This window comes from Carlito syrichta, unplaced genomic scaffold (genome assembly GCF_000164805.1).
Source record: "Carlito syrichta isolate Samal-C Ts95f unplaced genomic scaffold, Tarsius_syrichta-2.0.1 Scaffold305633, whole genome shotgun sequence".
Taxonomy (NCBI): Eukaryota; Metazoa; Chordata; class Mammalia; order Primates; family Tarsiidae; genus Carlito; species Carlito syrichta.
In genome coordinates this window covers 213863-226055 of record NW_007249729.1, presented here as the reverse complement: position 1 = coordinate 226055, position 12193 = coordinate 213863, and the positions used below count along the sequence as shown (strand labels likewise).

The 12193-nt window shown below is 44.9% G+C and overlaps 1 protein-coding gene across 1 annotated transcript in view; it reads left to right on the top strand.

Moving 5' to 3' along the window:
* TTC27 (tetratricopeptide repeat domain 27) overlaps nucleotides 1-12193 on the top strand; it is a 170686-nt gene that overhangs the window by 106052 nt on the left and 52441 nt on the right. Inside the window, exon 13 of the mRNA XM_008061877.2 lies at nucleotides 358-585. Coding sequence (XP_008060068.1) covers nucleotides 358-585 — 228 coding nt within the window. The remainder of the gene's footprint in view (nucleotides 1-357; nucleotides 586-12193) is intronic.

Sequence of the window (12193 nt, the reverse complement as noted above, 5' to 3'; positions counted from 1 at the left end):
TATACACGTTTTATTTAGACTTAATGCTGTTGTACCCTTGATAGACGATAGTATAGTGTGAAATAGCTTTTATGTGCACTGGGAAACCAGACAATTTGTGTGACCCACTTTGTGGCAATACTAGCTTTTTTGCACTGGTCAGGAGCCAAACTCACAGTATCTCTCTCTGAGACATGCCTAGGTTTATTTCCTGCAGATCTTGTCTCATGTAGCCTGTGTCCTAAGTGTGTGAAATAAATGAGAAGTCTCAAACATTGAAGAAACGGTGTTGGGGTGTGTGAGACAAAAGGTGTCATATGTGCTAAAAAATAGCCACTGGTCACAATTAAGCAATTTCGTTATTTCTGTCATTTCTAGGCAGAAGAAATCCTCAGGCAAGAGCTGAAGAAAAAAGAAACACCAAGCTTGTACTGTTTACTGGGCGATGTCCTCGGGGACCACGCTTGCTACGACAAGGCCTGGGAGCTGTCCCGACACCGCAGCGCACGGGCACAGCGCTGCAAAGCCCTGCTGCACCTCCGGAACAAGGAGCTTCGGGAGTGTGTGCAGTGCTTCGAGCGCTCAGTGCAGATCAACCCCATGCAGGTGAGCGGCTCATGGGCCCGCTCAGCGTGGCTCTTCGGGGTGAATTTTACCGAGTGAGTGCCCACTTTCTATCCTGGTGGCTGAGGAGCTCAGAACTCAGTCTCCAAGAGACTGTCTGCTTGTCACTGAGGGGGGCAGCTAGGCTTTCTCTCTCACCTTCTGCTGCCTGAACCTTTCTGTTTCATTTTTTATTTATTTTATCCATCCTTACCTCCAATACAACTGTTAGAATTAGATGCCATTTTGAGCAGTTGTGTTAGGGAGGAAATGAATGAGAGTCAGAATCGCAGATGACAGGACCCTGCGGGTTATTGCTGGGATCAGTCATGAAAGAAAGACCTTCACATAAGTAGGATGGCAGATAGAAGAGGACTGTGGATCATTTTAAGGACAAAATTGTGCATAGTTACATATACACAAATTTAAATATTTAAAACATTTAAAAATGTTTGGAAAAAATGATACAAAAAGGGTCTGGGTCTGACCTAGTTTTGAGGGGAAAGAGGGTAGCGTTATTTTGCACTTAATGGTATTCATTTACCAAGATGGTTTTATTTTCAGAAATGGTCATGTTTTTCTATGGGCTTTGATAACTGCCCTCCCAATTCACTAATCAAAGGCACTTATAACGTCCATTGTGGATCCTGAGAGACTTGTGCCCTTACTGAGTAAAATATTAGTTAAAATACTATTTTAAGATTAGTGACTAACCTCACTGGGCATTTTGCCAGTAATTGAGTCTGGATGGTTTGACTCCAGAGCCTCCACTTATTTATTTATTTATTTACTTACTTACTGTTATTTACTTATTTTGATTTTAATTTTAATTTTTTTGAGTCAGAGTTTCACGCCATCCCACGGCCACTGCAGCCTTGACATGGTAAGCTGAGGTGAACCTTCTGCCTCAGCCCTCCAAGTAGCTGGAACTGCAAGTATACACCACCACCCCTGGCTAATTTTTTGATTTATTGTAGAGTCAGTGTCTCGCCAAGGTACCCAGGTTGTTCTCAAACCTCTGGACTTAGGCTGTCCTCTCGTCTCAGCCTCCCAGAGTGCTGGGATTACAGGCGTGAGCCTCTGCATCTGACCTACACTCTTTTTTAAAAAATTGTTTAATTGTAGTAAGGAACATATAAAATTTACCACCTTAGCCATTTCTAAATATACAGTGCAGTAGTGTTAAATATATGTTCATCAGCCGGGCTTGGTGGCTCAGCCTGTAATCCCACGCCTTTGGGAAGCTGAGGTGAGTGGATTGCCTGAGCCCGCGGGTTCGAGACCCGCCTGGGCAGTGAGACCTCATCTCTGCAATAAATCAAAAAATCAGCCGGGCGTGGTAGCACATGCCTGTAATTCCAGCTACTTGGAAGGCTGAGGCGGAAGGATCGCCGGAGCCCAGCAGGTCGAGGCTGAGGTGGCCGGGAGCGGCCACTGCACTCCAGTCTGTGCGACAGAGTGAGACTCCGACTCAAAAAAAAACCAAAACAAAACAAATAAATATATGTTCATCTTGGACAACAAATCCCCAGAACTTTTTCATCTTATAAAACGAGAACTCTATACCCATTGAACAGGTTTCCACTTCCCCTTCCCCCAGCACCTGGCAGCCTACTTGCTTTCTGCCTGTGAATTTGACAGCTCTGGATACCTCATACAAGTGGAATCATACAGTATCCGTGCTTTTGCGCCTGGCTTATTTCAAGAGCGGGATGTTCTCAGAGTGCGTCCATGCTGTAGTGAGTGGTCAGAACCACCTTCCTTTTTAAGGATGAATACTCTTGCACCGCATGTATGTATGAATACTGCTCCATTGCATGTATGTACTACGTTTGTCCCCATCTGCCCCTTCTCAGAACATCCAGATCAGTCTTTTCACCCTCGGGTCCAATGTGACAACAGCAAGTCCCCTGGCGACTTCGCAGCTCCCTGGTCTAACTCCTGTCACTTCTCTGTCACCCTCCATAGCCCACACTGCCCTGTGTTCTCTGACTATAACCCCGTCTGCCTCGGGGTCCTCTTCTTGCTCTTCTTCTGTCTGGAATGTTCTTCAGATACCCGCATACCTTGCTCCTTTCCTCATTCAAGCATTTGCTAAAAATTGTTGCTTTCTCAGAGGGGCCTTCCACAGTCATTCCGTGTAAAGCCACACCCATCTTGTGCTCCTGATTTTCCCTCCCTTCTCTGTTTTTCCCATAGCACTTAGCACATTCTAATGTTATGCATGGCTTACTTTCAAAAAATCCTGTTTCTTTTCCACTGGAATGTGAGTCGCTGAAGGCAGGCGTTTCCTTCTGTGTGGTTTGGTCCTGTGTTCTTCATGCCTGTAACAGTGCCGTGTGCATGTTAGGTATTCAGTGAGTGTTTGCTGAATGAGTGAATAATAAATAGTATCTGTAACCATTTATTCATCAAATATATACTGATTTTCTGCTGGGCACATAGCACTGAGCCAAAGAATAAAGTAGCAGCAGATTACCAGGTGGTCCAGTTTGCACCCTTGGGTACGACTTAGTGAAATAAATGGGCAGAACCAGTCAACAGTACAACACATTAAAGAAACACCAGGGGTTTATCGGTGAAGCACTAGTTACGTGGAAGTCAGAGGGAATGTTTCTACCTTTGGTGGACAAGGGGAGGGGATGTTGGATTTGGCTTTGAAAGACAGGTAGTACTTGGGAGGCAAGAAAGGGCTGTGGGGAAGGTGTGTCCGGCAGACGAACAGGTGCCAGGCCCTGGAAACAGAAAGAGAAGGGGTGTGTGTGTTGGGGAACCTAGGGTTGGGGCTGACTGGTGGTTTAGAGTGAGGGAAGCAGGACGGTTATAAGGGAGCTGGGCTGGAGCCAGCTATGAAGGCTCTCAGACGTGAGGTGCAACCGCTGGGCCTCTTACTTGACAGATGGGGAGCCATCGAAGGCTTGGTTTGTTTGGGCCCTTGTTGCACATGCAGGAGTGTGATGTGTCAAGAGGTAACCCAGGAGTATTGTGTTAGGAGCACTGGGTGTGGGATACTCCAGACGTGGGCAGAGTTAGGAGCTGCAGGGACAGTCTAGCTGTCACCTTGGCAGTTGGCAGTGTGGAGGGGCTGTAGGAAGGAGGTGACGAAGGGAGGGAGGTCACAAGGGAGGATTGACAGGCCTCGAGGGCCTCACTATATAGTCTAGATGTCATTACTCAGATAGACAAAGAAAGGACACCCGCTCAGAGCCGAGTCACCGCACATGCAGATGTCACGTGAGCATATCTTGCAGCTTGTCATATGGATTCAGTGCTGGCAGGCTGTGAGCCACACGGAGACATGCAGGCCTTTGACACTGCAGTTGCACAGAACCACTGCGAGATGGGAGCTTGAACCCCAGCCTCACTGGAGCTTGAGAACTAAGTTTGAACCAAGCTCCTCTGTGCTGTGTCGTCTCCTCTCATCCTCGCAGTAGAAGGAAAACAGAAACACGCAAGTTAGAAGTCTGTCCTCCCTTTTCAGACATATCCAAAGATTAGGTTCAATAACAAAGTATAGGTAAACTGAGTGTGGTGTTTGAATGACTTTTGCACATCTTAATGACTTTCTAAAGTCAAATTGGGATAAGAATAGTTGTATCTGGAAAGAATTGGAGGGAAAAAGACTGTGTCTTCTCATCTTTTAGGTTTAAGCATGTTATAGAGTGACAGCTTGAGTAAAAAGGGCTCCTATGAAGTGAGTGAGAGCTCAAACAGAAAAAGAGAGCATTCCTGTGGAAAGCAGGGGTGTTGAACCTTTGCCAGGGACAGTCTGCGTGACTGAGCAAGCTGTTGTGTGATGATCTGTTAGAGACCGGAAGACTCACGCCATGGATACCTGTGCTTTGAGACTGCCAGCTGTCATTCACTTATCCCACGTGGCTCATGCTCACAGGCGACTTCTGGAACGACTAAAAGTCAGCCTTAGACTTTGGAGCTTGTGGGGTGTTTGAAGCTGAAGAAAATGGGAGGCAAGATTTCATAGACAGAGGCCCAGAGTTAAAATAGGGCTCTCATTCCTGTGCCTGGGTGGCTATTATTCCTGTTGCCCCCTACTTTTAAGCAAAAAAGTAAAAACCAAGAAATTGCTTAGAGATCAAACTAGTATGAGTAGCACTGAAAAAGGAGAATGTTATTTCCTGTCCATTTTTTCTCCCCACTCAATACACACGTATTTTACCTTGACTTTTGTCAGTCCCCCCTGTCTTTTTAAAATTTTATTTTCCTTAACCCTCCCCCTTAATCCATTGGTCACTCACCTTTGTGAGTATATATGATATTGCTGGCAGTGTAAACACAGGCATACCTCAGAGATGTTGTGGGTTTGGTTCCGGACCACCGCCATAAAGCAAATATTGTATTAAAGTGAGTCACACAAACTTTTTGGTTTCTCAGTGGGTATAAAAGTTAGGTTTATGCTATAGTCTATTAAGTGTGCAATAGCATTATGTCTAAAGAAGCTATGTGCATACTTTAATTTAAAAATATTTTCTTGCTGAAAAATGCTGACAATCATTGGCACCTTCAGCAAGTTGTCACCTTTTTGCTGGTGGGGAGGGTATTGCTTCAGTGTTGACAGCTGCTGACTGATCCAGGTGGTGGTCGCTGAAGGCTGAGGTGGCTGTGGAAATTTCTTAAAATAAGACAACAATGAAGTTTGCCACATCAATGGGTTCTTCCTGTCACAAAAGATTTCTCTGTTGCGTGAGATACTGTTTGCTAGCCTTTTAGCCACAGCGGAACTTCTTTCAAAATCGCTGTCCATCTTCTCAGACCCTGCTGCTGCTTTATCCGTCAAGTTTATGGAATTTTCTAAATCTTTGTTGTCTTTGCAACAGTGTTCACAACATCTTCACCAGGACCAAATTCCATCGCACCACTTTCTTGTGCATCCATAAGAAGCAAAATCCCAGGCAGCCCCCTCAGGTCCCTTCCTGCTGTGGGAGCTTTTCTGTCCTCTCAATAAATCCTGCTTTCTCAAAAAAAAAGAAGCAGCAGCAAAATTCCTCATCCATTCAAGTTTGATCATAAGATTGCAGCAATTCAGGCTCCACTTCTGACTCTAGTTCTCTTGCTGTTTTTACCACATCTGCAGTGACTTCCTCCACTGAAGTTTTGAGCCCCTCAAAGTCATTCATTAGGGTTGGAATCAACTCCTTCCCAACTCCTGTTAGTGTTGCCAAGTTGACTTCCTTCCATAAATCCCAGATATTTTTAATGGTGAATCCTTTCCAGAAGTTTCCAGTTTTCTTTGCTCAGATCCATCAGAGGAATCACTATTTATGGCTGCCATAGCTTATGAAATGTATTCTCGGATAAGATTTAAAATTGAAGGGGTGTGTGTGTTGAGGGAGCAGAGGGCTGAGGCAGGCAGATCCATGGCTGCAGAATGGATGTCGTGTTCGCGGGCGTAAAAACAACACTCATCTCCTTGCACAGCTCCATCAGAGCTCTTGGGTGACCAGGTGCCTTGTCAATGAGCAGTAATCTTTTGAAAGGAATCATTTTTTTTAAGCAGTAGGTCTCAACAGCAGGCTCAAAATATTCATCATACCATGCAGCAGACACATATGCTGTCATTCAGGCTTTGTTGTTCTATTTCTATAACACAGGCAGGGTAGATTTAGTGTCAGTCTTCAGGGCCCTGGGATTTTTGGAATGGTGAATGAGAATTGGCTTCAACTTAAAGTCACCAGCTGCATTAGCCTCTAATAGGACAGTCAGAGTGTCCTTGGAAATTTGAAGCCAGCCATTTACTTCTCCTCTTTATCTCGAAAGTCCTGGATGGCATCTTCTTCTAAGAGAAGGTGTTTTCATCCCCATGGACATCTGTTGTGAGTATAGCCGCCTCCATCAGGGATCTCAGCCCAACCTGGAGAGCTTGCTGCGGCTTCTCCATCAGCACCTGCTGCCTCCCCTGCACTTGGACATGTTGGGGACAGCATCTTCCCTTCAACCCCGAGAACCAGCCTTTGCTGACTTCAAACCCTTCGGTAGCTCCCTCACCTCTTTCAGCCTTCCTAGGACTAGAGAGCGTCAGGGCCTTGCTCTGGATTAGGCTTTGGCTTAAGGGAATGTGGTGGCTGGTTTGATCTTCTATCCAGAACACTCAGACTTTCTCTACATCCGCGATAAGGCTGTTTCACTTTACCATTTGTGCGTCCTCTGTTTTAGCACTTCTAATTTCCTTCAATAGCTTTTCTTTTACAGTCACAGCTTGGCTAAGTGTTTGGTGCAAGAGGCCTACCTTTCGGCTTGTCTTAGCTTTCCAGGTGCCTTTCTCTCTAAATTTAGTCATTTGTAAGTTTCTTTCTTTCTAAAATTGGCACGTTGTAATTATACACAGTTGTGGTGTACAGTTTGATGTTTCAGTACTTCTGTGTTGTGTAGTGGTTAAGTCAGGGTATTCAGCATGACCATCACCTCATGCTACTATCATTTCTCTGTGCGGAAGACATTCAGAAGCCTCTCTTCTAGCTAGCTTGAGACACACAATACCTGTTTACTTCTAGCTTTTGATGTATAGTGAGAGACATGCGCCTCTGCTTTTCACTGAAACACTTAGAGGCCTTTGTAGGGTTGATTGCCCTAACTCAACTTGTGTCTCAGGGGACAGGGCAGCTGCAGGGGAGCAGCCAGTGAGTGGAGTAGTCAGAGCTTATAAAACGTTGATCGGCTCAGTTTGCCATCTTATGTGGGTGCAATTTGTGGTGCCCCACGACAGCAGTGATAGTGACACCAAAAAGAACAGGTCACAGGTCACCATAACAGATGGAATAATAATGAGAAAGTTTTTGAAATACTGTGAAAATTACCAAAATGTGGGAGAAATGAGATCAGCACATGTGGTTAGCAGCATTGCCGCCCTGTTTCACCATGTCCCGCCCACCCCACAGTATTTTAAAGCAAGTCCCACACATCGCATCATTTCACTTAAAAATGTTCAGTAATACTTCTCCACAAAAAGGACTTAAAAAGCCATAATACCATTGCACTTAAAACATCAGTAATTATTTGTAGGAAGCTTTTGATTGAGCTTCTTACTTTAATTGAATAAATTTATATTCTATACAGGAATAGAATGTAATTGAGAAGCCCTATAATTTAGCAGAATCCAAATTTGGTGAAGCATTACAGATGATTATAACTAGAGACAACTTGTTTGATGAATTTTGTCTTGTTAAAAATATTTATTGAAGAAAGATACCCTAACAGGAAGCCAGAAGACAATACCTAAGAAAATATTTATAAGTTTCAATATTAAGCCAGGCTCGGTGGCTCAGCCTGTAATCCCACGCCTTGGGAGACTGAGGTGAGTGGATTGCCTGAGCCCTTGGGTTCGAGACCCGCCTGGGCAACTTGGTGAGACCTCATCTCTACAATAAATCCAAAAAATTAACCGGGAGTGGTAGCACGTGCCTATAGTTCCAGCTACTTGGAAGGCTGAGGTGGAAGGATCGCCAGAGCCCAGGAGATCAAGGCTGAGGTGGCTGGGAGCGGCCACTGCACTCCAGTCTGGGCGACAGAGTGAGACTCCGACTCAAAAAAAAAAAAGTTTCAATATTAATAAAACTAAAATTAAAAATATGTTCTATTTAGCAGAAGTTGCTCTGAGCTGACCAGGTACCTCTGTACATTTAGAAAGAATATTTTTTCTATTATTGTTATTATTATTATTATTATGGCCTACAGAAGAGGGCCAATAAAGGCTTTCAATCATTTTAAATGCATAAACAATGAATGTGACAGTTAACAATAAAGAACAACTTTGAAGTAGACAAGAGGCAGTCTTATGAAAAAATTGAAAATACTAAGGTCACATTGAAAAAATGTATTCATTAGAAAAATATCAATGACATAGTGTTAGAATCAGACATGACTAAAGCTGATTAAAGTGTATGGATGTCTACTAAAAAAATTAAATTTTGTAATTATGGAAGCATGCACATATAAGTCTGTACTCCATTATTTTTAAATGTTCAGATAATCAGCATTAAGCATTTTTACCTTTTGGATAGAATAATTTTATCATTTTTATGCATTTAACATTTTTATTGGTCAGTAAGTTTTTTTACCACATAATTCAATTTTTTTTTTTTTTTTAGTGTTCTGGTTCACTTTCAGCAGTGTTGCCATTTGGACAGTACATTATGTGGTTGCCTAGCCAAGCATTATCAAGTACTTGTGTACCAGATGCGGATGGGGTCATGAATGAGGCTGTGTCACCCTATCAGCAGAGAGCAGCACACTTCCTCTGGGAAATGATAATGGATAGAACTGGTTTTCACAGGGCTCTAAATACTCTACTTCAGGGTTATCTAATCCTGTGGCTGTGGGAGTCTGTTGTGGTTTTGAGTATAAGAGTGATAGGACAAAAGTGGTGTTATAGGAAGTTTAAATAAGAAATGAGTGTCATGGCTGAGTGGTCAGTGGCTTCAACAGGATATGTGGAAGCGATAGAACAGATTGTAGCCTCATTGCAAAGGATCTATCCCAGGACTTACTCCTTAGGCTGGGAGTATGGAGGGAAACCATGGCATCAGAGAGGATACCAACTTTCTCAATTGTCTGGTTAAACGGAACAACGTCTCTAGTGAGGGGCGTTCAGGGAATTCAGGAGGAAGAGAAGAGACATTTTACAGGCAAGGCCGTGTGACCTTGGATGTTGACTAAGAGGGGATGGTGCTGCCTTTGAGCAGAGATGGCTGGTTCTCTGTTGGAGGTGAAAGCCTGAGTGATGCCTAGTTGTGAGGTTGGAACTGAGCGTGCAGATGGGGCTCTTTGGGGAAAGTGAGTTGAAGGTGTGAAAGTGAGTTTTTCACAGAAAACGGTTGGTAGAGAATACCAGGCAATGGCCTGAACCTTGAACACCTCTGGTCATTGGAGGAAGTTGGAAGTGATGGCCACAGGGTAGCAGGAGTCAGACAGAGTACATCAGAGGGTGGCCGGAGGGAAGGAACGACTCCAAGCAAAGGGCTCATAGACACCAAGGGAGCACGTGTGTTGTGAGGGGTCACGTGTAGTATCAAGTCCACAGAGGGCTAGAAGCGGTCATCGGACTTGTTGCCCACTCATGGGGTTTACTCAGAACTCAGGAGATGAGAGAGTGCGTGGCAGATAGAAGTGATCCCGCATTTACAGGCTATTCACGTTAGGAGCACGTCAGAGATGAGAGTTGGGTGTGGAGTTGGGACTCAGAAGAGCAGGGGACAGGTCAAACATCTCAGGACACTGGAGACCTTCCCGTAGCTGAAGGCAGAAATGAAAGAAACCAGTGGATAAAGAAAGGAATACATCCACTGGAGGGAGAAATGGTACACAGAGAGGAGAAAGCAGAAGGGAAGAGCATTCTGGGGGAAGTGGAGAGAGGAGAGAGGAAAGTCTTCACTTTGGAAATAAGGAATAATATTTCCAGTGAGACCAGAAGATGAGAGAACGTTGGCATTCTAGTAGCAACTTCTGTTTATTAAGCATTGTATATTCTAAATTCTTATGTAAGTGTGAACTCTTTGTCAACTGTTTTGAGGTACTGAGCAGGATCTAAGAGTCTATGTGTCTGGATCTGGACCCTTGCTCTCCTGTGGCTTCTATGAGTCGAACGGAGAGAGGAGGCGTGGACAACGTTCTGTGTTACCGAGGGGTAGAGTTATAGGCAGCACACGCTGAGTGCCACGTGACGCTTTTGGGTGACCTTATGAGTGAGGACACGAATGGTCAGAAAGGCCCGATGGAGAGGTGGATATTAGTGAGGACTAGGAAGAATTTTTCGGTTGGGATGTGGGTAGGAAGAAAAAATTGGGAAAACATGTTCCAGGGAAGGAGACTAGAAGATGTCAAAGAAGCCAGTAGAGAGCAGTTTCTTGGTAACTATAGGTTCTAACTGTTTATATTTTATTTCATAATAATAATAATAACAACAACTAATGGTGAGTATCTACTCAGTGCCAGGTACTGCTCTGGAAGCATTTTGCAGAAAATTTTAATTCTGTGCACAATCCCTGAGATGCATATTGTTTTTACCCTCATTTCACAGATGAAGACATGGAGGGTTAAGTGATGTGTGCTTGGTTTTGCAGTTCATGGGGGCTGGTGCTGGGACTTCACCCAGCATCCTGGTTCCAGAACTCTTGCTATGCCCTCTTCACCATGGTGACCCCCGAGGATGTCATCTGCATGAGGAAGTCATTGCAGATTTGGCTGAGGTCAAGTTATGGAAGGCCCTGGAGATGAGGCTGTCAGGTTGGAACGTTGTTCTTCCTTTAGTGAACAGCCAGTGTGTCTTTCCTTAGAAGCAAAGTGAAGTTATAAGATTGGTATTTGGGGACCGGGACCAGCAGCACATGGTAGCAAATGAGTCTCTGAGACCAGGGATTTAGAGGGCGCAGGACAGCCCTTCCTGGCCCATCAATGTACCTGGGGGCTTCTGTGATGCAGTGCTCTGCGATTTCGTCATCCTGGGTGTTAGTGCCACATGGCCTTCCATGAGTTGTAAGGGTTGACTTTCTCTTTCATTTTTTGTTTTTGGAAGGAGAAAATCGCCAGGCTTGGTGGCTCAGCCTATAATCCCAGCACTTTGGGAGGCTGAGGCGAGTGGATTGCCTAAGCCCGTGGGTTCGAGACCCACCTGGGCAACTTGGTGAGACCTTGTCTCTACAGTAAATCAAAAATTAGCCGGGCATGGTAGCACATACCTCTAGTTCTGGCTACTTGGAAGGCTGAGGTGGAAGGATCGCTGGAGCCCAGCTGGTCAAGGCTGTGGTGGCCGAGAGTGTGCCACTGCATTCCAGTCTGGGTGACGGAGTGAGACTCCAACTCAAAAAAAAAAAAAAAGAAAGGAGAAAATCTCTTTATTTGAAATGGAGTGATCTAGCGTCTGTTGTGAACATCTGTTATGTGTCGTGCAAGGAATTCAGAAGGTCTGCACTTACGTTCCGATGGAGAGGACAGGCTGCCCACATGTGCATAGTATGCACAGAAGAAAGAGAGGTTCTCCTTTTAGTTCTTTTCTCATATTGGTAAGCAGTAAAAAATGAAACTCTCAGGGTCTAGCTTGCACAGCTGCCAAGAAATCCAAGCCCCGCGATGGCATCTGGAGAGTTGTGATGGAGTGCAGAGGGCGGACAGAGGTTCTGCTCCCATAGCCCTGCTTTGAGTTTCCATAAGCCCAAGGAAGGCAGCTCAGGCAGCGATCTTCACCCTTCCCAACGTTTGTAAGATGGAGATGATCATCACTACCTCGGTTTGCTGCTGAGAAAATGGAAGCCTGTGTGTGTAGGGTGTCCGATGTCTTCCTGGCCTTGTCCTCCTGTGGCGCTGGTGGTAGAAGACCACTGTGGCCCCCTGGTCCAGAGCCTCAGCATAGGGAGACGTTATCCAGCAGGAGAGGCTCACGTGCGGATGGCATGTCAACGCCTGTATCCCCTTGCGTTGTGGATTCTCTGGAAAGAGTGGGCAAATATAAGAGCCCTGGTGACCAAATCTAGGACAAGAGTAAGAGAAGGCATTCAGCCACCAACAGTCTGCAGTAAAAGTACGTGTGAAATCCAGTTGATCCTTTATTTTTTTTATTTTTTTATTTTTTTTGAGTTGGAGTCTCACTCTGTCGCCCAGACTG